The 27,600-nt window shown below is 42.5% G+C and overlaps 1 protein-coding gene across 2 annotated transcripts; it reads left to right on the top strand.

Moving 5' to 3' along the window:
* Positions 1-1,519: 1,519 nt before the first annotated feature.
* Positions 1,520-20,908, top strand: ccdc50a (coiled-coil domain containing 50a). 2 transcript variants are annotated; one of them, XM_030433692.1, is made up of 12 exons: positions 1,520-1,861; positions 5,140-5,202; positions 8,223-8,352; positions 10,651-10,741; positions 11,454-11,556; positions 13,946-14,842; positions 15,550-15,701; positions 16,834-16,878; positions 17,152-17,313; positions 17,467-17,549; positions 17,686-17,795; positions 18,472-20,908. In XM_030433692.1, the coding sequence occupies exons 1-12, from the start codon at positions 1,807-1,809 to the stop codon at positions 18,489-18,491; spliced, it is 1,911 nt and encodes a 636-aa protein (XP_030289552.1). In that variant the 5' UTR covers positions 1,520-1,806; the 3' UTR covers positions 18,492-20,908. The 2 variants fall into 2 exon arrangements, with proteins under 2 accessions (XP_030289552.1, XP_030289551.1); XM_030433691.1 differs by having other exon boundaries at positions 10,642-10,741.
* Positions 20,909-27,600: the final 6,692 nt, after the last annotated feature.

Here is a 27,600-nt window from a genome sequence, read left to right as displayed (position 1 = left end):
GGGACTAATTCAGCAGTTAATCCCATTCGCATATATTAATGTTACTACTGACTGGCCAGTGAATGGTCCCCTGATACCAACTCATTATAATTTATGTATGCATTCATTAAAGAAGGCTGGCATATGTGTGCTGGGTTTACAGTCCTGCACGTTAAAATGTCGAACACTAGAGGGAGCAAACACATTAACATACAGGTAATGAGAATACCAGCTGCTCTCTTGGTCACATGACGTGTGTGTGTGTGTGTGTGTGTGTGTGTGTGTGTGTGTGTGTGTGTGTGTGTGTGTGTGTAAATGAAAAAGAGAGACCACAGACAAAGGTTGTAATGCGCTGTCACTACACTGAAGAGCTTAATGGGTGTCATCTTCATTCAAACAAACAAACAGGCGCGTGCAGTCAGTCCACTCCGTTTGTTTTTAAATTTCATCCCGCATATTGTCCGCGAGCACCGCCTCGAGCCATCATCATCCATCACACCGTAGTTTTGGCCCAAGGAGGTGCGTTCCCATCCGCTTCACGCCGAAGCCTTCTGTAGCTGCAGCTGCAGAATCTGATGTCTCCAGTCACTGAACCTTGCAGAGGGAGCTCCGTCAAGTGGACCACATGGAGCTGGAATCATACCGGAAGTGGGATCATTCCGTCTTCAAACTTAAATTACAGTTGAGCGCATTCCTGCTGATGTGCCTCTTTAGATATATTTAATAAATTCATATTAAGTGTAGTATGGATTTGTGTATTAGGTGTAAAAGATTGACTTTCGTCACTTTCAACTTGTGTTCTCCTTTAGATGTAAGTGGACAGTTGCCAACGACACACGATTAAAATGACCATGACCTGGATGACTGCTAACTTTCATCAATTTATTACAGATTAATTCATGAAATGTAATCTGTTACCATACGTACACAACTTCTGTCAGATATTTTAGCAATGTACAATGTAAGACTGGGAAATCCTGACATGCTAAAATTGATTTTGAAAACACATTTTCTCAATAAGATATACTGACAGATAGATAGATAGCTTTATTAACCCGAGGGGAAATACGGTTATCATAGCAGTGGGTACATTCATGTACAAATACCATCAAAATACAAGGGCAGATATAGAAACAATAAATAATTATATACATACAGCCAGTGTCCTTGGGCAAGATACTGAACCCCAAACTGTTCCTGATGTGCTGGTTGGCACTTTGCATGGCAGCCACCGTCATCATGAATGTATGTATGAATTACTATACATCCGTTGGTCAAAAGTGCCTGCTAAATGCCCTAAATGTAAATATACAATGTACAAAAAAAACAATATATTCAGCTGCTCCCAAATGAAATGGTTATTTCACATGAGATTATTTATCTTTAGGACTGTTTGAACTGTTTAAAGTTGCAGAGGACATTTGGAAAAAAAAAAATCTTACGCGATGAACTCTAATCTATCGATCAGGATTTACAACCGTTAAAAGCTTTTATTTTGAAACGTCTGAGCGGAAGTTGTATGATACCTGGTGTGGCTTGGCGGGCTGCGGGGGAGATCAGAGGGAGGGACGCTCGTAGAAACCGTGACACGCTAGCTTCAGCAGAGTAGCTGCAAGGCAATTACAGCAGAGACGTATCGAGGGAGGGTGGCGACCGAAACTAATCAAAAAAGGCCGTCCAGCACCTGAACCATCAATCGGCTGTACGAGGAAAGGCGATCAATCTGCCTGCGGTTAACCTTCGGAAGAAACGCGGAAGTGTAATTCAACGTCAACGTGTTTTTTTTTCTTTTCTTTTTTTTTTTGGTGACTTATTATCGGTGACAACATGGCTGAATGTAACGTTAGCATCGACAAGAATAAACTACCTGGAGTGAAAGAGGGTAACGTCCATTATACATTTCCTGGCTAAATGTGAAGCGAGCTTGGTTACATGTTTAGCATCACAGGTGTATAGCTAGCTAGGTGACAGCAGCGAGGCTAACGTTAGCCGAGCGAACACAGGTGTCTCTATTATGGTTGTTAGCACGGCTTGCTAGGTGATGCTAGCACGTCAGGAGTCAGGTGGCCAGCACTGATTATAAGACTTCTTAGCCTGGATGCAGGCGTCGTGCCAGGTTTCTTGTGATCGAATGTGTTTTCATTCATGGTTAGAAGGAGAATTGTTCTTCTAGCAGGTTGGTTCATTCGGTTCCTCTCCATGTTTATCTCACTGTTGTGGTAAAAAAGCTTTGCGGGCCAATGGGATGTACACAGTCTGGCACGACACTGCTGTGGGTCAATGCAGTATAGGAGTGCAGTGCTGATCACATGGAGGTGTTTATCCGCTGTGAGCTATGTAGTTCAAGATGCATATGTCGTTCTGATGAAAGCTGCATAGACAGTGATTTGAAAGTGACCTATGCTCTCTTCTGTTTTAGTCTCATGTTTGGCATATCTGGCTTCACTTTGCATGTGTCTTGTCTGTCAGACACTGCTTTGAAACCTTAGTCTCAAAGACTTTGTGAGCAGTAGGATAGGAGAGAAAAGAAAAATGCAACAGCCACCAGCCACTTCTCTTACAACTTTTATATACACCCAGAACTGTGTCGACCACTGTTATTGATGTATAAAAGGCTAAAAACAGGTGGAGAAGAGGGTCTTTTATGCTCTGGAGCAGATTTTGAAGGGGAGGGATGCAGCTGCTCAGCAGGATGCTTGGTATTCTGGTCAGAGAGAGAAGAAGAAGGAACGTGCATTCCCGCTACTTGGCTAGTCTGCAGTGGGGAAAGACGGATAGAGCTGCTGGAAAAGTTTCAGTTTCATCCCTCATCTGCTCTTGTTGCACACCGCTTTAACTGCACACACGAAGCACAAACACCTGACCCTTATGGGCTGGTGCATTGTGTGGCCAAGCTCAAAGCAATCAAATGATGGCGGGAGAACTTAAATCTTGGCCTCGCAGCTGTAATCCGCCTGTCACTTGTTGCTTCATGTCGTTCTGAAGAGCTAGATGGTGCATTTGTCAAGGAACTGTCATGCAGCACCAAATCGTAACGGGGGTTAAAATGTCTCACGTATACAACTCGACCAGCCAGAATTAATCTCAGGTTTCTTGGCTAAGAAGATTAAGCATATGGTTGAAAAATGGTCTGTGTTAATCAAATCCCATACTGCTTTGAGGCGGTGGAGGGGGTTTTGTCCAAGGTCTCGCCCTCTCTTCACAGCATCTGTTTCAGCCCAACTACTCACACAGTCTTGTTCTATCTAATACGACCAAGCAATCTGGACGACCCGTCTGTGCATTCGTTTGAGTCCCTGGCCTTCTTGTGCTTCTTGATAATATTGGCCTATAATCTGTTTTTTCTCAGTGCAATCTTTAATACACACAGACCGTAGCTGGTTATTAATTTTTTATAGGGATGAAGTAATGTTTGGGCTGTGAGCCTGGTGATGTGAGGTTATTGAGTGTGGCTAGGCTCTGTGATGAAACCTTGGAGGAGAAGAGCTTTAAATTCGAGATTAATGTCAAAGAAAGGATTGATATGACTTTGAAAATTATGTATGATATGGTTAGAATACTCAATAATAAAAAAAGAGTAAGTAAAAGAAACAGTCTGAGTCAGTAAATGACTCTTTATTTTGGTCACTGAGCAAAGTGTTGCATGACTACATCCTGGTTGAAATCATGCCTTCATTTAATTCTTCTGTATTTGAAGCAGTGATGTTTACATGAGTTCTGCTGCTGAACAAAACATTTTCCTACTGTGGGACAATACATGCAAAACAGAGGCCAGTCAGATCCATGTCGACTGAAACCTAGAAGCAAAATGCTATGGGGTACATAACAGTACATTCTATGCTATAATGTCCACAAACCCATAATTAGCTGAGGTTGTGAGAAAGGTCTTAGATGTCCTCTTCGCTTCTACAGTTTCCTACACAGGAAACTGTCAGCATGTGAAGAACGGTGGATCCCAAAAAGCTATCTGCCTCATTTCACAACAGTTCAGATGCATGTGTGGCGATGGTATCGACAACTTCCCTCCCACAGCAGTTTGCATAATTGTTTCCAGAAAGAATGTTCACAGCTTTTTGGCAGTATCTGTAATATTGCAACTGTAAATGAAAAGTCTGCCGGCATTTGTGAAGAGGGAAAACAAGCAAAAGAATATTGATTCTTCCAAGAAAATCTTGTGATCATCAAAAATGTGATCATACTTTATATAGAGATCAGTGAGATCACAATTAAAGCCATACAGTTTTAGTGCTCTGTGTTAGCAATGTGAAGAGAGGAAAATGAATAAAAAAAGATAAGTTGCTGTCAAAAACTGCTACAGTAAATATGACCCATGTTAAATAGGTTTGTTGGAACAATAAGATTTTCTAGATTTGTTGCCTATAATGTTTTAGGATGGGGCTTGAGTAAAATGATTGAACTTGAATAATGAATGACCAAAATATAAATGCTTTTTTATCTGTTTCTGCTAATATACACAAAATGTTTTTTTTCCGAGGGGGAGAGTTTTACTCATGTACTGCCCGTTTGTCGGCCTACATTAACACCTCTAAATAACTTTTGACAAACATCTGTCTCTATTGAGGCGTTTAAAGGATGAGGGCAAATGATGTTTCCTCATTCTCAGTTTCACTTCGTGGCTTTGCAGTCCGAAAACAACCAACCCACAAGCAAGATATCTCCTTATCAGACAGTTTATCCCAGTTTCTAATCTGAGAAACTATAGATGTACAGTTTTTAAATGTCTCATATCCTGTTGTTGGGCTCACAGGGCAAATTCTTTCATCACTTTATAAAAAGTCATAATATTAAGTATGTTGCTGGTTTTCATTCATTTTGCTATGAAACATACCAGTCGGTTCATAAAAAAACACAAACAGACTCTGTCCTACTTTGCATAGTCGATTCTCTTCTTGTGTATTCTAGTTAAACCATTAAACTCCACCACCTGTCCGCAGGTGTGGGTCATCTATTTTTTCTGTTCAAGCATGTGTGCAGACAGATGGGCCGGATGTTAAACATCTGAAACTGTGAATGAGGACGAACATCTGGGTTGCTAAAATGATGACTTTATTTATTCAACAGTGGAAGCTTTTTTTACATTTTCAATAGAGGGCTGTATTGGTATTCTTTTTCAATTCCGGTCTCTTTATCTTTCTGCAGTGTGCCGAGACTTTGCTGTGTTGGAGGACCACTGCCTGGCCTACAACCTCCAGGAACAAGAAAGTATGTTTTTTTTTATCTGATTTGTCCCCTAATAGCTTGCCTGTTTTCAACCTAAGAGACAATTTACTAGTACTTCTATAAAAATGGGGATGTCTCCTTCTTTTCTGCTTTAATTGTTAACTGCTTTGGTCCAGAGAAAGCTCAGCTGCCTTTGCTAAATTCTTTTCATCCAGATAGGTCCACTCCCTTTTTTCCAGACAGTCTCTTTAAAAACCTCATTGGTTTCTGTATCAGAACCGTCACGTCACTGCTAGGTGTTTTTTGTCAAGCTGCCCTGCTTCATTCCTATAGAACGTAATTTAATGATTACTTTGCAAAAGAACAAACAAAGAAAGATGTTTTCCGAGAGAAAAATGAATGCTGTCCAGCACCATCCATTTCTCCCTTCTGGAAAATGTGTCCAGATCAACAGCATAAACTGCAGTGTCAGTGGCTGCAGCCTGATTAAGCCGACATAAACCCCGCTTCAGCCACACTGTTAACATTGTGAATGGTGCAGAATGCCACAACAATGCTATATCAGTCAAGGGCTGTGGTAGGATGCAGTGGACTGTGATCTGGATCTACAGTTAGACAGCACAGACAGCTTAACAAAGGTTTTTATATAGGACACACTGTATGTTTGCACTGAGACGGATTATTTTGCGTGTACAGCGTTTTTGTTAGCTCTGTGTTTGTCACTGGATGCGTCATTAGATTGGCTGCTTCTTCTATGAAAGCACATGTGTGTTTAATTAGCCGGAGTCTTGGTTTTCTCCTCTGCTGAAGTGTTTCCAGTAGAAATAATCTCAGGAACTCACTGGAGGTTAAACTATCTTCTGCTGAGTTTGTTTGAAAGAACACATTCTTCCATGACACACTAGTGCGTTTACATGACCCTCGAAAAAACCGAATTACTGTGTTAGTTCTTTAAGATGCATGTATACACCTTAGTCTGACTAAAACTGGACCGGATCGGATTTCTCATAGTCGAATTAAAGCACCCAGATTATTCAATTGATAGTCGCATTACTCCTGCATGTATACGTTCCATCAGATCGGATCGGATTTTGCGTTCTGCGCAGGCATTTCTCTCCCGAGGCCGTGAAAGAGCGCCATTGTGCACCTAGTTTGTGTAATTATGTACACCATATACGAAATGTACAAAGGTGTAGCTTCGTCTCGCTCTTCGTATGCCATGTTTCTTGAATGCCGAGGCAGCTGGGGACGTAAAGAGGTCAGCCGGAGGTGTCTCTGTTACCACTAGTTGAAATGGATACAGCGCCACCTAGCGTACCAGGGTAAGACATGCTTCGGCCCAATCCGATTTTCTCAACGGCATGTATACTCGGATAATTGCAGTTGTCTGGTTGAGTAGCATAGTCGAACTATGGCTGTAATCCGACTAAGCTGTGCATGTAAACGCGCTGACTGACAAACAAAGACCCAGACATAACAGGTTCTTCCTGACAAAAATGGCTAATGGCCACCACATCTTCTCGTACATGAAATGACAGGAAGAGGTGAGTGCTTTAGGGGACGGCAGGAAATTAGTCAGTTAATGTTCAGATTTCTTTCATGAGCTTTTGTTTTCAGTGTGCCCAGATTTAGAAACATAACCACTTCTTCTTCTTCTTCTTCTTTGAATAGTAGTTTGTTTTACAGTTTCTGTAAACATGTCACTTTATGTCACCATAAAAGGATAAAAAATGCAGCAGGCTTTGTAAGCTAGAAGGCCAGTTGTCACCCAGCCATAGCCTAACTGCAGATTAGGCAGTGTTTTAGCTGTGATTAATTTGGTTTTGGCTGGCCTGTCCTTGTGTTGTTATTACCCTTTTAAAGCCTTAGCGATCCATAACCGAGGATTGTCTCCCTTTGTCACTACACCAACTGATCTGCCTGAGCTGGCAAAACATTTGTTTGACCTTTGACCCTGGAAGTCACTGAGGAGAATGCTGCTCAAAGTTGTCTTTTTTTTTTCCCTGGATCGTATCGACAGATGGCCATCCTATAAAAAGTGCTTTTTAACACATTTAGTTCAAGTTAATGTAGAGTTACAGCTGGCTTTCATTTTCGTTCAAAATGTTGAACATACAGAACACTGAAGCATCCAAATGTCCCATGGGAATTATTTCTTTATGGCTGTGTCAGCACTAGGCGCCTTAGTCTCTGCAAAGTGTTTTCTCTGTTTCAGTGGGTAGCTCCACACTGATGTGTCTGAGCTTCAGACGGTTCTGCTTTCTCACCCTAACTCCCCTTTTTTCTGAATGACCTGAGACATCATTGAGTTTGTTGAATGAACCAATTTCACAGTATCCGGTCATGTTTTTCATTGTTTTGCTGCCTTGAAAGATGAAGCAATAAAAAACGTGGCACTGGATTAATGATTGCCTTATCTTGGGCTGTGACATCAGTTTTGCCTTCAAATGTTTTCTTGTACGGTATCGTAAACTGAAACAATTGATCAGCGTCATCCAAAAAAAAAAATCAATGTCAACCCCTTGACTTGTTATCAAGTTGCCACAGATGTGACTCACAGTTTCCTCTTTCAATCCCACCAGTCAGAAAGCAGAAACTTTATGGAGCTTGTCACAAGAAAATTGCCAAACGTAATTCGGTCCTTTACACACGATAGCTGGAAGCAGATCGATAGGCAGGTGAAAGAGAGCTGAGGGAGTGAGTGATGCTCTCCGTGCTCTCCAAGTGGCGGGAGTGCGTCAGCAAGCAGGATTTATCATCTGTTACGGCCCACAACGTGCCATCACACAACCTTGGAATGGCACCTCAGCTGCGAACATTCATTTCTCAGTGACTAAGAGCACCCTCTGTTTATTGGCAGAGACAGAAGCGTCTGCATCCTCGACGTTAGTCTTCTCTGCAGACCATCCAAACAAAACTACTGCCCCTGAGAGAGAAAAACATCAAGAAAGCGTGGATCTGTAAATAAACTTGCCATCACTTCATCCACTAGCAATGTCCAGGCAGCCAGTTTGTGTGTACACAGATTTAAGAGCAGTGCTTATATGTGTTTGTGTCCACAGTTGAGAGCCACTTGGCGTCCAACGTCAATAAGAGTCGTCTGGTGCAGAAGGACCTGCAGGTGGCCAAGAAGCTGCAGGAGGAGGAGGATAAGAGGGCCAAGGTCCAGAGCCAGAAACAGTTTGTTGAGCTGTATGTCTCTCTCACACACACCAACAGTCACACACACAGTTATTGTATACATGCTTATATCAAAGCAAAATTCCAATGGAAGAAATTGTCAATAACACACACACACACACACACACACACACACACATAGACATACACACAAGTTGTTAGGACGCGTGAAGGCGACCTATAAAGAGGAGACATGTCTATTAGAAATGTAGTTGTCTGTACTAGTTAGGGTTCAGTACAGATTCAGGATATACCTGAAAGCTCTTATCTTGTTGTTTATTTTATGTGCAGAATGATGAATCTGTATTGGTTTAATTTGGCCTAACTTCCTAAATTAAATGCCTGTTGCCACTCAAAGGCCTCAAGCAATCATCACAATCCTTTGCAGTGGTAGCTGTGGACATATGCAATAGCATCTGTTTTAGATTAGTGTAATTCCTGTACCTAAAACTTCTCCAGCGAGGTGATCCAGAAGTCCTGCCAGAGAGGACTTGATTTACCATTCAGTGTAGGATTAACCCTTTGATGTTGAAAATGAGTTGGTTGTATTTATCACCAGAAATAAACTTGTCAACGCTCAGCTGGTGCTAGAGTGCAACACTCTTTTTTTTCTATGATTACTGGAGTATAAATCAGATTAAAGTGACTTTAAGTTAAGATTTTAGCTAGTAAAGGCTTTGCTAGAGGAGAAAAATATCCAGCTTGACTGAAAAGAAGAATAATATAAATCCTGTTTTCCGTTTGATAAATGCTGTCTTGAATATTGGCAGCTGTAACTAGCAGCATAAACGCGAAGGAAAACGCAAGCAGACCATTCACAATTCTTGTGGTCTGTGTGGTGTCTCCACAGCTCTGCTGTATCATTATGTTTTGTAAGGGGTTTGGATCAGCTCAAGCTGCTCGTCCAGAGTTATGCAGCTTCCACACAAACATAGCTACGTTTTTTTCAGTCCAAATAAAGCGCTGCATCAAGAGCCCCCCCTTTCCCCCTTTATTGAAAATAAAATTGCCAATTCATAGCTTAGTGAGAGTGCTACTTCAAACCCTCACATACACAGAAGAATCCAGCAGCAGGATTGCGCCCCTGGGGAGAGACCAGATGCTCCACCATCCATGCAGGCAGGCCAATACTTCTTGTCGTGCTGGGAGCTCATACTGCCATCCACCCTGCACTTGCCAATGCCCCTGCATGTTCACCCACTCTCAGATATCTCACTACACACACACATGCACGCAGGAGAAGAATGCATCACTCGTTTCTCAGAACATTATAATGAAGGAACACTGTTTTCTTTTACCAGCTTAAGCCTTCCTGAGCTGTCGGCTGCTCAGGTTAAAAACAGGTGCAGCGCCAATGTAGTTAAGCTGTCAGTGTGTCTTTTAAGTAAAGCATTACAAACTCATGTATGTCTATGAATACAAACGGAGAAGAGAAATGATCTCAAGGCTTATGGTGTTGTTTTCAAAATCACAACATTTAAAGATGAGTAAGACAAAGTGAAGATATTCATGCTCCTGCCTGAAGCAAACACACACTCTGCCTCTCGTAACTGTTAGATAGTAGCTTCACAGCTGATCATGTTTCTCTGCAGTAACATGATGATTTTAAATTGCTGTGCAGCTTGTTTATCCATATGTAATATATTGTTTTCAGGATTAAAATCTATGAAGATTGGCAGCGTTGGAATGTTTACATTTTCTGTTAAAGTCAGTCTGCTTCATTTTCCTTGAGAAGTCTCAGTCTGCTGCATTAATCCAGTCTGGATTAAGGCTAGAGTAAATTTCAATCTAATGGTAAAACACTGAGCGTGAGATAAAAGGGTCAAGGGTCAGAAGAATGCCAGCAAAAGCATCAACAGAAAGTGCTCAAAAGGGAGACACTGAAGAATTTATACGAGAAGCATTGAAATCAATGTCATTTCTACTGTCTAAACACTATTATAACAATCTTTAATGGTGGGGGAAAAAAGATTCTTAGATGCATGGTGATTCTCTATGGAAAGATCAGGTCTGCAGAAAATTCAATAATCTGAAATTTAAATCTATCAACAATATGGTCACCTGTAACAATTTGTATTACTGGGCTGTACTTCTCTTACAGTTCAACCAGTGGGATGGTGAAACGTAACAGATGAGCAAGATTGTGTGCCGTTTATTGGAATTGAATCCTGAAGTAGAGAATCTCACCGACATCCTTACTTATATGGTTGCAAACAGATGTCTTTATATATATCCGTCACTTATATCTGATTGTTCTCCAAACCCCTCTTCATATGCACTTGAACACATGCCGACCTATGGGGACCTCAGTGAGCGCCAAGACAATGAGATCGCACAGGAGATTCAGGAAGAACTGGTCCGACAGGCAGAACAACAGCGACAGCAGGAAGAGAAGGATGCGGTATGAAACACACACACACACACACACACACACACACACACATGTTTCTGCCCAATTAAGCACAAAATGAGTTGCAGCCACCCATCAGTGATTTGACTTATAGTATCGCTGAGCTGTCATGGGTGGGTCATTGTACTCGAATCATCACCTTGTTTGTGCAACTTCATTGTCATTGAATGACGTCCACAGTGACCCGACCTGTATTTCATTGTGTTAATCACATGTGTAAATGCCCTACATAAGAGAAGAGATTTAATTACATTCTGATGGCACGGAATCTGGATGTTTTTTGACCGTGTCTGTGGTTTATCTCCACAGTGAGATAAGACAAAGGGCTCTGGTTTAGTTTTGGTCCATCCATCATTCCTGACAGTGTATTATTTTACATTTCTAGTATCTTATGTATTGCTCCAAAGGGTTAACATTTCCTGCCTCTAAATTGAGGAGGTGATGCATCCAATTGATCTAATTTTTATTGTAAAAAAAGACACTATTTGGCCTGAGGAAGTGCTCCACAGCACTTTGTTACTTGTTTGAATAATCAGAGAATGATGCGTCTCACCGCTGTAATCTGACATGTTTGAATTGACGCTGACTGGCAGAGGAAAAACAAAACCCAGTGACATATTTGTTACAGAGCAACCCAAATGGAGACTTGTTTGTATTCATGTGGGACAGCGTGTTTACTGTGGCCATGTTTGTTTGCTTGTAGGCCATCGCTCGCAAGCTGCAGGAGAAGGAGATGAAAGAGGAAAGGAAGCGACAGAAGCAGCTGGAAGCGAACTTCGACGAGGAGTACTTTGAGGATCATGGAGGTGGGTAGAGCACAACGGGTTCATGTTTGTTTGGCTGTTCCTCTGTCTCTTTCTTAGTTTGTGTTTGTGACTTTTAATGTGTGTATGTGTGTGAGGACATGGGAAGGAACGGTCCTCTTCCGTGGGCTGGGATTTTCTTCCAGCTCTGAGTGTGTGTGGATGTGCTTTTGATGCCGCACAGCTCATGAGACTGTTGCTGACATGAAGCGAAGGTTTTGGAATGCATTTATAAGCTCATAATTGACCTTGAAAGGAACCCAACATGTTTCCACGGAGACGTTATTTGTCATTTCACTCCCATTCAAGAGCAAACACCTCTGTGAATGGGTTGAGTGCTCCAGTTTTAAGATGCAGCTTAAATGTGCTTTAGTATCAGTTCAGAAGTAATCTCCAGTTGGATAGAGATGAATGTATGTAGAAAACATACCCACTGAAGACATCCTTGTCCACAAATCTGTGTTTGTTTGCTTCCATAACATATTTTTGAGCACTATCAACGTCTTGAATTGGAATCTGTTTCAAGTCTTTTCATGCACACAGCACCCTGCATGATTCATCCCACTGGAGGGTTGATCGCTTTCTACTGAAACACAAACTGTGGCTCATTCTTCTTTGTGTTGTTTGTAAAGTCTTGCTCTGAATCAACTAGCCAGTGTAGACGATTCACATTCAGATCAGAGTTGATTCTGCCTCATCTACACGTTGGAATTGCAGGTTTACAGTAAACGCTTCTAAAATGTAAGGTATTGCTGCTTTTCATCGTCATTATGACAAATGAAGAGTCTTAGACTGAGAGTTTGGACCGTTCATTCACTGCGGGCTCTGGGAAATTATGATGAGCATTTTTGTGAGTTTTCATTTGATAAACTAAATGTTTACTTGATATGTCATGAAAGTGATTGTTAGTTGCAGCTCTAAATACATGTATATTTACAAATATACTTGGAAAACGTGTATTTCGTATTTACTTGAACAATCAGAGCACTGTTTTGTTTAAAACGGGGCTTTTGGGTCTTTCCACCCCTTTTGCTCTCTGGATGTCCTAAGTTAAATATGCATTACAGGACAGAGAGAGGATAGACTACAGTGACTATGACTAAGCACGTCTGAACAAATATCTCCAGCTGTCAGTCTACCTGTCCTGTTGTGTCTGTATGGATCACCTGCTGGTGGGCTGGATGAAGCTACAGTACGTCCTTGCTGATGCTGACTGCTCTCTTTATGCTCAAATATTTGTGCCACTGCCAAGCTCACTCCGTTTGCTGTGTTGTCTTCTGTAACAACACACCTGCCTGTAACATCCCTACTGAGTGTGTGTGTCTGTGTGTCTGTGTGTCTGTGTGTGTCTGTGTGTGTCTGTGTGTGTGTGTGTGTGTGTGTGTGTGTGTGTGTGTGTGTGTGCGCGCGTGCGCGCGTGCATGCGTGCGTGCGTGCGTGCGTACAACTGTGGCAGTGTGAATGTACACAGTAGAACAAAGATTCAGCACCTTTGTTTACCCTGCAGCTAATGCTGTAAGAGACTGTCGTCACAGTGAGTACAGATACATTTTATGCAGGTTAGAGATGGTGACTGTGCACGAAAGTGTTCAGTTTTTCAGATTCTAAAAGAATGCCTTTTTGTCAATTCATAGTAGGGTGTTGCATTACAAATCTCAATCCCAGTATTTATTTTTTGTATATCCTCATGTTGCTTTTCATCAGTAGTCATGTAATTGGCTGCTCCTCCCAGGAAATTAGATGCTGCTGGCTGTGTTTGTCTTAATCCAGTGGATTACAGTTGCTCACAAACCACTGTGTGGGCAGAACCTGTCTGCGCTTAACAGATACACATCTGTGAAAAAAACTGTGAGATAAAGATGGGAAAGTATATTTTACCTGCCTGGTCACTCTGAGCAGGTCTTTGTACCTGCCTCTTTTTTTCAAACGTTTGAATGTCAACAAAGTCCTGTCAACTCGATTAGACGTTAAGCAGCCGGTTAGATAAGTGAATTCCATTGAGCTGACTGTCAGTGCTCAGACCTCAGGCCTCTGCTGTGTGCTTTCTCAATGTGCTTTTCAGCTCATTTGTTTTCATTCAAACTTTTGTCAGTCACAGGCCAACTCCCAGCAGGCAGGTGTTCTTAAAGGAACATGTTGTTCTTTTCCTGCAGTAATAACATCTCTGGACATTTTGGGCACCTACCCTCTTTATATCTGCAGCACTTTATCTTTTGTCCATCCCTCTCCTCACAGGTGCTGTCTAACTCGGTGCTTACTAACCATCTTAGCGTATGTAATTCCTGTGTGTCATTTTTCATGTTTCCATGTTCTCATCAACCATCACCATCTTCATCATTCTCTCCACGCTGTCATCCTCCCGACCTCACTCCTTCATCTCTGCCCTGTTCAGCTGCTGCGAGAAGACCCCTTGACTTAGACAAACCCACCCGTCACAAATCCACATCCCCAGGCCGTTACGATGCACATGCTCCAGTGAGCTCACATCGTGATTACTCCCCAGATTATAGCTCCGTAGAGCCCAAAAGGAGCAGGTACCCAAGACAGGACCCAGCGGCACCCCACAGCCGCTCCAGATACCCTGAGCACTACCTAGTGGGAGAAGGAGGGCGGAGCAAGCATGCAGATCCGTACCCAGAGCATCTGCTGCCCTCCAGAGGGAAGCATTGGGACAGATATCCAGATTATGAGCCCGCAGAGACTGGCAGAGCAAGGGGCCCATGGGGAGAGGAACCAGAGACAGTAGTGAGGAGGAAGGAGAGACCAGCCAGACCAGCTCCACCGCAGAGCCCCATAGATAGAGACAAGGATTGGGAGAGGGACAGGGACAGCCAACGGGACAGAGTTCAGGGAAGAGGCATTGAATCGGAGAGGCAGATGGTAAAAGACCAGAGGAAAGACAGGGAGCAGGACTATAGAAGGCGAGAGAGAAGACACAGGGAAAGATCCAGAGACAGAGTACAGAGTGGGGACAGATACAGAGAAACAGAGAGGCAGAGACAGAAGGAGAACGAGAGAGGCAGACAACGAGCGAGAGCCAGGAGCATGGAGAGGGGACTTGAAGAAGATCCGAGGCCCAGCAGAGACTGGCCGAGGGAGGGCAGGGCTTCTTTGGAGGAGGAGTGGGATGATGGTGAGAGGGAAAGGAGGGCGAGGGGCCGGCAGCGCGTCCACTCAGGCGCTGAAGAGGTGTTTGAGGAGCTCAGGAGCAACGAAGGGAGAGGGGACAACAGACAGTGGGAGGGTCCCAGCAGAAAACGGAGTGACACTCACCCCGACGAAGAGACAGGTACCACCCTGAGCTCCCCTCTGGGCTCTGCGGGGGTGTTTGTGTGGTGTGCTGGATTTGCTTTCTTTGCTGTGTCAATGTCAGGTGGTGGGTTGATCTAAAATCGCAATCACTAATGAAAACACTAATTTTCTCTTCTGATGAGCACAGCAGTGATTTCACGGTAATTTCTCATGACTGATATGGTTTTAAATGTCTGAAATGGTTCAATCTGTTGCTGTTGTGATGTGGGGGTTGCTGGCTGCTTGTTGCATTGAGCAAGGCAAAGATCAAAACGTGCTGAGCCTTTAAACGTTTGCTGTGATTTTGTAGTAGAATAGCTCTGTGGATTTTGATGGGTTAAAGTTTTGGCATTCACAGAGGGCTTCAGGGCTGGTGAGCTGGCTTTATTATCTTATCTCAAAACATTCAACAAAACGCAGCAAAGATGCAATGCAGCCCTTTCAGGTGCCTAATGGCTTTAATCCAACAATCAAACCAAAAAAATGTTTTGATCATTTTAATTCTTGATTATGTAATTTATCACAATAAATATGAAAAAACAAAAGCTCTGATTTGTAAATGAAAAAAAAATGTTATAAGTTGTTTTTTTTTATTAAAAAGACTAAGAACTAGATGAGAAAACAATTAACAGATAATTCACTAATCAAAATGATTGTTAGTTGCAGTCCTAATCTATTGTTCCTGTAATGTGCTGACATCCGCAGGGCGTATAGTGCACAAAGGGAGTGGAGCGGTAGTAGCAGAAACTGAGTTCAAACTGAGCGAGGCCACCAAGGGGCTGACAAACCTTGATCTCCGTGAGCTGGAGCTGAAGGACATGGAGGTGGCCAGAAAACTGCAAGAGGAGGAAATCAAAGTGAGTAAGGAAGGCAGAGAAGTGTTACATTTTGTTGGGGTCTTTTGTGCTGAAGAAAAGTGAATAGTTTTATGCACATGACTGAAATCAATTTAAACAACCGATAAAGCATACGGTATCATGTGTTGAAGATATGATAAATTTTTGTACATTTAACAACTCTTCCTCCATTAAACGGCTAATGTAAGATTTCAAAATGTCTTACTGAACATGTTAAAGTGCAGACATTAGATACTGTATACAAAGTCCAACCTAAAGTTCAGTTTCTTGCCCAATTGGTAGTCGACCACTCTACCTCCTGAGCCACAGCCGCCCATATGACTGAAGGCTATAAAGAGCAAGAGCTCATTCAGACCAAATCAGGCATCATCATTTTTAGCCAAAAAAAGACAAATGCACAAACATTTAGCTGTCCGCCAAATTGCTCTAAGTTTCTATAATGTTGCTTGGTGACTCAAACAACAATAAAGCCGGGAGATTCAACCACCAGGGGAGAAGAAATACTCCTTACAGATGGAGAAAACCCATCTGAAAGAGTTGTTGCTCCAACGTCAGGAGCCGGAGAGCTGGAGCAATGCAGGCGAAGTTCATGGACCAAACAATGACACTCCCACTTTTATCTCCCATACATGAACAATCCTGTGCTAATAGTGACAATGTCTGAATTAAGCCTAACACCCAGCTTCTGTATGATGCTCAATTGTGTCAAGTCAGCTAAATAACAGTAAATCTGATACTAAAAATAATAGGCATTGTTCAGATTTCTATAGAATAAGGTTTCAGTGCATAACATGAACTGCTTCATTTTATCAAACGATTCGGAAATAAAAAAAATTCTAAGATGTTTGTTAAGATAAATCAAACTGTGTGATGTCTGCTTTTACTTAAAGCCAACTTCAGTAAACATTGCTACTGCAACAGCTTCCATATCTGGAGGGAGTTCTGTATGTGCTAGAGTAGGATATGATAAAGCAATACACTCGGCCTTTGCTGTACTTGACTTGAAGCCAGAAGGTCAAAAAAACATACTGAAAGGCCTCAATCTCAGTCATTTCCTATGTTATATAATGTCAGAACAATGTGTTCCAGCTCTGGGGAAAATGTGACTTTTTTGTTTGTTGTCTGGTTTCAGGCGAGCAAGTTGCATGTGCGTGCAGCCCAAGTGGCGCAGGATGAGGTGAGTGGGCAGAAGTCTGGAAACTTTACTTATACTGTCTGACCTCTTTTTATATCCTACATTTCCTGAGCTCTGTTTTTTTATCATCTAACCTTGAGTGTATAAAGCTATGTCTGAACCACACTCCTTCTGCCTAAATAATGTTTAGAAGAAGAAACCTACTTCTGTATTCGTGACATCACACTGAATGTAAACAGGGTGTTTTCAGAACGTGTCACCAACTGATAGAATCATGTCAGCTCCTGAGGTGTGTGATGTCTCGTTGTCTTGCAGGAAATCGCCCGGCTCATGATGGAACAAGAGAAGAAGGAATACAAAAAGAATCGAGAACGGGACCACGAGAGAGAGCGGGAGAAAGAGAAGGAGCGAGAGAGGGAGAGGTTGGCCATGGAGAGGATGGCGATGGAAAGGAGGCGGCAAGAGGGAGACTACAGGGTAATTTTCTTTAACCATACTCATTTTAAATTGTGTGCTTTGGGGTGAAATATTTTTGCGGCCTGTGACTTTATTTTATAAAAAACAAAGTGTATTTCCACTGTGGTACTAGAACCATAATTGTAGGGACTATAATTTATTTTTGATTTCCAGCCAAACTCGGAGGAAGTCGTCCGGCCCAGGACACGAGACGAGTATGATTACCAGAGGCAGAGGAACCACAATAAGCCTGCCAGGTACCAACACTCGGCAAGAATACTTCTTAAAACCAAATATTTCCACTCAGTCGAGGAGCAGAAATGTCATTAATTTTTCCTTCCCCCCCCCCCCCCCCCCCCCCCCCCCCCCCCGCCCTCTCTCCGTCTGTCTCAGGCCTCCTCAGCCTCGAGCTCACGATTATGAGAATGTGAACTCTGGCTACGGCTACTCGGATCATCCTGTTCCCCCTCGGGCTCCTGCCAGACCTGAGGCTGCTTACAAAGGTATGTAGTTCATGTGACAGAGTGGCTGCACTTAGTCCATCCTCACATAACGTATATTTAATTAATTACTTTTGTTTAAGGACAACATTGGTGTGTTTTTCATTATTACATATAAGCGACACATTGCATATCGTTAACCTGATCACGTAAAATGTTTAGCATATTAGATACGTACATATATTTGTCACATGTTGGATTTCTATTCTTATATTTTGTTTTTATAAACTTCTTTTGACTTGGTGATGAAAAATAACAGTCCAAAACCCACTCAACATTTTCTATCACCAGTGACACAGACAAGCAGCAAATCCTTACATTTAAATGGCTGAAACTATTTTATTGCTTAATTATACTTCTAGAAAATGTTCCTACTGCAGTTATCGCAGGCATAATTAGTCCATTTTAAGTTGATGAGCGCTTTTAAAATGCTGTTTTATACACCTGGTATCCTAGTTTCTGGGAATTGATGTATTTTTATTCAAACACTAACAGTCCTTGTTTCATATAACTAGAAGGGTAGCTCACATAATCAGCAGAAATAAATTCATGACCTCCAAAAAGAAAAAACGATGTCTCAAAAAGTGCAGCGCAAAAACACCAAAAGGCCAATAGAACTGAAATTGCAGTGTGACGTATGAAGCTGCTGATGGATCTCTGTCTCTTCTATCTTTTCCAGGTGCCTATTACAAGCGGTGACTCAGGCTCTCTACCATGTGCAGACATGTTGTCAGTCCTCCTTCGTCCTCTTATTTTTATTATTTATCTTTTTGTTCTCAACCATTCGCACTCTTTTGACCAAAAGCCTTGGGACAATCTACTGAGTTGGCAATGGGATGTTTTTTTTTCTTATACCCTCCAAAGTTTGGCCCAGAGTTAAAGACATGGGTCTCTGAGTGCTGGAACCACAGTAGTCGTCGTCGTCGTCGTCGTCATCATCATCCTCACCCTCATCCTCATCATCCTCATCCTTTTTTTATTGTGATTTCAAATCATTATTTCTTTTTAACTGACTCAACATCAAGACAAGCTAAAATCTGCACCATGTGACATAAACTCCCCTGGTCTTAACTGTTGAAATCAAGGAACCGCCTCCTAACCTGCTGCGGTCGTCGCGTGCTGATGTTCGTCCCATCGGTGGACCATGCCGTCACAAGGGCTCAAGGCCTCCGCTGGATATAACCATGCAATCTCCGATTTCCTCATGACTCCTCATAGGACGTGCCTGTCTGCGCCAACATGGCTGCTACAGTGTCTTAGGTACCAACATGGCAGCTGCTTTTTACACCCCTGCTGCAGTTCTGTTCTCTTGTCACGCCGTGCAACGAGGCCACACAGGCCCGTTCCACACAGCGTTTGACTCTGGAGGGAAACCTTTCTGTTGCTGTATTCACACAAAACACATGAAATAAGCCTTTATCAAGATGCTGGTGGTTTTGGCTCCGACGTGTTTTCCACCTTGTTCCCATGCAGAGGGAGGTGGAGCTTTGTGATGACCCATGGACATTTAATTGGCTGTCGTCTTCTCTCTGCTTGTGCGTGGCACTTTCTTTTCTTTCTTTTTTTTCTTTTTTTACCCCATCACCCAAACTGAAAGCGGGTGGATGATATTCTGTGTAAGACTCATTGTTTCTATGTGCATGCTTACTGAAAGTATACAACTGTGTACATGCATTTCAGCTGTAAATGATCTGGCTCCTTCTTTATCGTCAGAAAGGGCTAAAGCCACAAAAAGTAAATAGTCTTCTTTTTGTGAATGAAGCTTATATACTACTGTACTATGTATCACTTTTCTGCCACAATTTCATATCGGCTTGTCATTTACGAACCAAAACTGGACCATAAAAGAACCAGTACCAAAATGAAATGCATGTACATTGCTTGTCTGTGTTCATGCTTGTGCTTAACGCACAGACATTGTGCGGTTGAAAATGTTATGTTTTGTTTTATTTGAATGTAAATATCCCTTTTTTGTTTTTTTTGTTTTTACTTGTGTTACCAAATCATGTTCCCCATTGTGGAAAATACAAGATCCTCTCTTCAGTCCCTTTATCTTGTGTCCCGCTGGTTATCTTTGCTCAGAAAAGGGAGCCTTATATTTTATTTTTTATATAATATTTTATTGATTTTTCCTCAGATTGTTCTGTTAATTTTCCGTTCCCTCAAGCTTTCCTGCCATCACTTCCAGTCCTCTTCTCTTTGTCTCAAACTCGAAGGCAGACATTACTTCCTGCCTGCAGAAAAAGCAAACATTCCCACAATAGTCATGCAGTTGGATGGAGGGAAAGCAGTCACATGATCACAGGATGTAAATTATAAATCACTGCTCAAAGGGACCTATTTTAGTGTTTTTACTGTTCTAAGATACAATACTTTCTGTTCATATTGAATAAGAATGATAAAGAAAAAATTAAAAGCACATTCAGACTTTTGAGTTCATGGAAAATCTTAATGTTTGGCCATAAAGTGATTCACTTCACTTTAGTGAACATCCAGGGCTGCTTTCAGGTTCTCATGTTGTAATAGAAGATCCTGAATTGCTTCCGAAGTGATTCCCTCCATGTCCAGAGAAAATTAGCAGTGTGAAATGTGTTTGTTGACGAGGACAAACCTGCAGGTGTTATTGAATAATAATGTGCTTATTGCTGTTGACCAGATGAGATTTGTGCCATACGTTTGTAATTTTTTCAGGGACTTGATAATGGGGAAAGCTTCTAGAGTTGCTGTGGTTGTAGCAGAGCTGCCACACCCGCCAAGATGGGACTCTTAATTTATTCTTTGGTGAGAGCGCCACCCTGTGGCCATGTTGACAAATGAAAAGTGTAGAAAACTGATCAGGATGCGTCTTTGTGTATTTGTGGATGTTGTGCGTCAGATATTACTTTGGAATCGAGTGCTGTCTACATCGGAAAAAAAACATCAAGTGTTAACGTTTTTAATTTTCTTTAGTCCAGGGCTTGTATGCAATCTACCAATCATGATCCAACACGTGTGTGTGTGCTGGAACTTGCTGTAACGGAACTTTTTTCTTTTTTTTTTAAGTAAAATGAATTAACAAGTTGCTTTTACCTATAGCATCTCAAAATGTAATAAAGTGTATCGGCATTTCCACTGTTTATGAATCTGACTCGCATTCATTAAGTCACTGAAACACTCGAAGAAAGGTCTAGTCCCGAAATAACCCTGAAGAAAAACACACTCAGGTTTCTATAAGGTGATTTCTTTGAGGGCCAGAATGTCTCTTAACCATGTATCACAAGATGAGACATTCCGACCTGTGCGACAGGTTTGAAGCCTGACAAAACGAGCTGACTTTTTATCCTCTGCGCCAACTCTTTCCTGTCACATTCGCTCTGAATGTTTCATAACGTGTCTCTCGTCTGTTGGACAATATTCAAGCAAGTCGACTCAAAATACGACATGAAAGGGAACAGAGTGTGAGGAAGGCTGTTTGACCTCCAGCTGTTTGTCCGTGCTAATATTGACTTCACCAACACAGGCTGTAAGACAAGACAACCAACCTGTTCTGTAAACAGTAGAATAACTGCTGAACGAGCGTCAGGTTCTCTCAGGTTTATTTTCATCAGAACAAAAACACAATCATACATTCACTGAAAGCATGAGCTAATCTGCAACACCACAAAACACTTAAATCTGATGCAAATTCTTTCCCCCCCTAAACTCAAGTCGTGCGCGCAGTGTTTTTTTTCCCCCCCCCATTTCCTCGTGCGCAGCGCTTCCTGTCAGCGGCGGCTCGTCTTTTATTGGCAGCGCATTTAATAATCAATCATGCCACTCTCTCGGAAGGAGAACAGAGTTACACCCATCCCTCCGAGAACTGCTGAGCAGATCTGGTTCACCAACATACCTGACATACTGATGCCTCGTCTGCGTGTGGTAACACCGCTGCCGTGCCCTCTGTGGGATATGTCACAACCAAACTGCTGAAGAATACACATCCATAACCAGGAACGTACTGTAACTGCTGGCTGTAGCGTCTGGTGAAATTGTGGCACCTATTGTGAAATCCGCTCCCAGGTGAGCCTCTGCTTGGGTATCTATTATTTTAAAAAAGGAAGCTTAGGACACGACGCCTACTAAGAATTTGCTGCGATGCTGCTTTCACAGACCAATTCTACAGTGATGGTGCAAAAATGTGTTGCAGTGCCTCAGGTTGTCATCCATTTACAAAACATCAGATATTTTATGGCGCCTCCACCTTGAAATCTACAGCAATCAGCTAAGCATGAGCCCCACCCCCAACAAAATGTCCAAGATTTTCTTTTTTCTATGTTGCATCAAGAGAAAACTTGACTCAATGACCTTCTACAACTGAAATGTCCAATAAATGAAGCAACAAAAACAACGCATCCATCCTCGATGTGGTGCCTCCTGTTTGGCCTTGGATGCACATTACACACACGACCAGAAACAATGACTGAAAAAAGTTGTGCACACAAATTCCCAGGCAAAGTTTCCAGCTGAGCGGGTAACAGAAAACACTGTGAGGTGATACTGCGAAGAGAAAAACCAGAGGTCACCTGGCGGGCTGAGGCAGCGGTGTAGCTGGCGTGTTGGTGGAAATGTCTCACACACGTTTCGTCACACTCGCGCCGTGTCACAGAATACACACAATAATCCAACAATGCAAGCAAAATTTTATTCAAACTCGGGCTTAAACTTGGTCTCATCCCTGTGTGCAACGCTGGGCACCGGCCAGCTGCAACAGGTGTTTCCCCTCTGAAAGCTGAAAAAGAAGACGCTGACATGCGATCATCACCGGCAACACTGCTCGTTCGCAACAGCGATGCATTACTGCTGCACACAAAACAGAACAACATGTATTCACAGGTGAGTTAACTCACCTGTCCTGGCCGGTGTCATCAAACCTTCAAACGGCCTGAGAACGACTGAAGGAGCTGCCCGGCAGTCGCACCGTGCGGAGCGGGATTAGCTCTGAGGACTGAGTGTTGCTCTGGTCTCACCTGGCAGGTGAACAAGGCTGAGGGCAGCGGCTGCCTATCAAGTGCAGCGCGCCGTGTCGAGACAAGAAGACACACCCACTTTCTTTAGGGAGAGGGAGGGGGAGAGCAACAACACTCCTCTACATGCTAGTTTCTGTCCATCCAGATCTGTATCAGAATGTAAATCCTCCTGAGAGAGAGAAATTAAAAACTTGCTTCCTCCACGCTCTTTGACATAAAAGAAAAAAAAAAAAAGCTCCAGTCATCTTTAACTTTTAAAAGTCCCTCCCCCCCTCCCTCCCTCTCTCCCTTAGCTCTGTCAGCCTGCATGATGAAGCCCAGGGGCACATCTTCAGGAAAAACCGGTACAGGTGGTCAGATAACTATTTCTTGTGATCCAACCCTGCCACAAGAGGAGAGGCAAAACCGACTGTCAGCCGTGAGGGAATCATTGCAGACAGCCCCACATTGAAATGTGAAATTGAAATAGGAATTAAAATCAAAGAATACGGCGTCTGATACGTTCCCTGTCTGTGCCAGATTCAAAGCTTAGAAGTCATTTGAACACCACATTTCCTGAGCACTTCATAGCTGCACTGATCCTCTCTCCCTGTGTCAGGTATTAATCCTACACTCACTGGGTTGCATCAGCACAGCTGCCACGCCTTCGCCAACAAACTGTCTTTTCACAAGTGGAAAATGCTTATAATAGCAGATTTTGCCCTGAGACATAAACTCAAATGTACCCACTTTGCATTTGCAGAATAGAGCTCATAATCCAACGTTAGCCTCCAGAGAATAGCCTTAAGTCAGTCCACACCTAAGTGAGAGATCATATCCTGCTCATATATATGCATTAAGGTCGTGTTATCTGTTATTAATCTACACGGGTTCAGATCTTCACATATGAGCCTAATAAAGCGAAGACTCTCACAGTCTCCGAGGAGTTTTTGACATATTTTAAAGGTTAACACGCGGCTGCCGAGGGTGACAGCTCCTGAACGCTGGCATGTGGACAAGAGCAAACATTCTCATCGCGAGTTGTAAAAATTAGGCAGGCCGTTTGGCCAGGGGCGCTCCTCTGCTGTGCCTGTAGCAGGAATGACACCCAACTGGTTTGCAGCACCACCTAGGCCCATCTGTGCAGGGAGTCACCCATGTAGGCATGCCAAGGCAATCCACAGGTGTGTTGTCTAAGCTTGCACAAGAAGAGCGAGTACTACTGAATTTATTTTAGGATACTGATACGATTGAACATTCGCAGGTAAAACATGAAGCGTTAATACAGGAGCGTTACACTGACCTTTAATTACAGAGCTTAGTTTATTCACATTAAAGTTCACTGCAGGGATTTCAGACATCTGAGGGACGGGTTGCCTGACTTTAAGTCATGGACACAGGTGTGTTACTACATTTTGACAGTAGGGAAAGCACAGGTGTAAAATATATACATGCATGTTTTTATAAACAAGGGCTGAGTTCCACTCGGCTGCTTCAGTTTCAGGGCCCTAGTATCGTGCATGCTGACTCACTGTCATACTGACATGACTTGTGTCTGTGTCATTGTCGAATACTGGTAACACATCTTCTTTTCTAACTAAGTCAGAAAATCTGCTGTGACAAGTTAAAATGCCTCCTCCTACAGAAGCTTCTGAATCATCTTACAATAAGCAGCATGTCCTGGGTCCTTGCTTGGCAGCGATTACGTGCCACACAGATTTGATGAGGCTAACTTTAAAAAAAGCTTTGTACAATAATGATAGCAGTGCATAATGAGCAGAGATGGAACGTAACTGCATACATTTATTCAAGTACTGTACTTTAAAGTCATTTTTTTCAAGAAAGTTGATTTTTTTTGTCTCAGTCCCAACTCATCAAATACCAAAGCTTTGGGATTGTAGGTCCCATCGGCCGCCATCTCACAACATCAGTATCTGATGAGTTGGGAATACTTTCCATTTCCTGCTACCTTATACTTCCACTCTGTTACTGGTGGAGGCGAACATGTACTTTTTACTCCACTACATTCATCTGATTACTTAAGTTACTCTGCAGAGAGCACGCTGCATCAGAGCCAAACAGAATTAATAAACTTTATCAGCAATATAACAAGATATTAAATCATTTCAATATGTACAATATTAATGAGGTAATAACACAAACTCAGAAATATCTTTTTTTCCCATAACTGAATAAACAAGCTGTCCTCAGAGGAAAATAAGAACATTGTTTGAAGCTGGAAAGGTGGCAGGATCTACCACCTATAAACAAAGTAAAACAGATACTGAGTTGTCCTTTGACAGTTTGGTTATTTAGTTTTTTTAATAAATAAAAATCAGTAAATTAAGATTGTTCTCTTCTGATTAAAATGTCCTCCCCAAAACGACATAGTGCACCTTTAAGGAGCCCATCTACTGTATGTGTAGCAAAACCAGTGATTTCAATGGAAGTGTGTTTGGGGGGCAGCACTGAGCTGCTGAATATCTGTTTTTGTACATGTTGCATTGACTTTGTTAAAAAAAAAAAAAAGGAAAAGCTGTGTCACACAGAATGAATCCTGATTTCTGGTGCTTGCTGTGGGCCTGACAGCATTTTCCTCTCCCACTGAGGAGATTGTCTACCCTCTGGGGAGTTTGTAGGCTAATTTTAACATTCTTTCAGTGAAAGATTTCTTATCAGCGCCTGTCCGAAGTGAGTGAAATCCCAGCCAGCAAGCATGCTAAATGTTGAACTACAAACACAACTTGCCCAGTTGTATTTTGACCTTCCTCACAGCAGGCAGTGTGACTTTGCAGGAAAAGCACATGTATAATGGACTGCATGTACACCTTGAAACACCTAAATTATCACTAACAGCCATTGCTGATGATATATGTAACAGCTGGTTTTGACCAGTCAAACCTTCTTTTCGTGAGAGAGACTTCCTGGGTGTCAATCTTTAGTCCTCCCAGACGCCACCTGAGGCCACAGGGTGTTGTGCCTTATCATGTGAAATCAGTGTTCAGTGAGAATGACTTAATACAATATCAAGAACTTAAGAATAATTCTGATCCAAGGATTAGAGTTACAATCAAAGCCTTTCTTACACAATTTGAACTGCAGTCAGGTGTTCAGTGCCAGCAGGTCTGTAGTTGTGTATTGGATTGTTACACTTTAATTTACTAATTTTCGTTTGTACACCAGTTTAGTAATGCAGTATAAGTACTGTCAATAAGCCAAGGTGGATAAATACTATGAGCAAATATCATTAAATACATTATAAATACATTAACGTATTTATACGTTTACAGCTTTCTGTAATCCTGCAGGTCGATGTGACTGTACTGAGTTTTTCTGATCTTCAGTGCTACAAAGACTCCACAGTCAGAAGCAGGGATTGTTACAGGTGTCTCAGCGTGTCCTCAGTGTCCCCTGCCTCTGCTGGTTGTCCTGCTCAGAGGAGCCACTAGATGGCACCTTCCTCACGTATTAACCAGTGTGAGAGGCCTCTTCATCAACACCTTGCTACCTGAGAAAATGGGGTTGGTTTTTCCTTCCTCTGTTTTGTTTGTTCAGTGCTGAAGAAGCCTGTTGATAATCCCATCATGTTGTAGCATTAGCAGGTGCTGTCCCCTCTCAGAGGTGGTATTTATTTTTGTGCAGTGTAAAACAGTCCAGTCTCTTGTCGCGGACTTGAGTCATTAGGGCGTGACATTATGGAAAGGCACATGACTTTAACCTACTTTCGATTCCGTCCTCTCCACTCAGCCACGCAACTTAAATAAATATTGGAGCATAATTGGCTCTAAATGGCTCAAAACTATTCCCAGAACTGCGATTAAACTGTACAGTAGCTCCCCTCCATGTCGGCTTCCACTAATTGTGCGATGATGGAGAACATTAGACCGCACTTACAGGCTGACAGACTTCACATACAGGAAGTCACACACAGCCAGCTGGCACAGAGTCGGACCAGGAGAATGACTGGACCTCTAACCTTTTCCCCTTGTGCTGGAAAAGTCATTTTAACAGTGAATTATGATGACGAATTGTATTAACTGTACACTAGAGAGGAGCTTGTATAATCAACCTCTTAATGTACTTGTAGTCTGTGTGTGATACATTTTTGGAGCTCTTGGTTTATCATTGAATTAGAGAGTATGATTATTTTATTTGCACATAATGAGAATTGCATGTTGAACAAGATGTCAAGAAGTTGAACTCTCACCTGGTGACTTTGTGATCTCTTACAGGAGCCCTGTACGGGCGATACACCTGACCTCATTTAAAGCCTAACTATTGTCATTATTGTCATATTTTTATAATATCTTTTTTTTTTGCTCTTTATCTGCTTTATTGACAGAACAGCTGAAGATATGATAGGAAACAGGATGAAAGAGAGGGGGAGTGACACGCGGCAAACGGCACCCAGGCCGGGACTCAACCCAGGGCCGCCGCAGCGAGGACGAAGCCTCTGCACGTTGGATGCCTGCTCTACCAACTGAGCTAAACAGCGCCCCATTCAAGTCAATTTTGACATGGTCTGAGACCATCACCGGGACACTGCCTCCAAGACCGACAGAGGTCTGTTTGATGACAGGGAATGCCGAGGTGGACGGCTAACCGGGCTAACTACCTAACAGCAGCTATAGCTGGCAGCAGATAGCAGTTACATTAGCATCAAGTAAAGGACTTTCTCCGTCAGGAAACTCCCAGAGTAACCTCGGTCCTGAGTTACCTATCGTCAAACAAAGCGTCTGACATTTGATGACATCTTAATGAAAAATCCAGATTTTACGACTGTAGCTGAAGTAAAGGAATTTATTCATGTCACTGTTCTTAAATGCATTTGACAGTGGAACAGC

The sequence above is a fragment of the Sparus aurata genome, chromosome 11 (genome assembly GCF_900880675.1).
Source record: "Sparus aurata chromosome 11, fSpaAur1.1, whole genome shotgun sequence".
In the NCBI taxonomy this organism is placed as follows: domain Eukaryota; kingdom Metazoa; phylum Chordata; class Actinopteri; order Spariformes; family Sparidae; genus Sparus; species Sparus aurata.
Note: the sequence above shows the minus strand (reverse complement) of the source record. Positions and strands in the feature narration are given on the sequence as shown.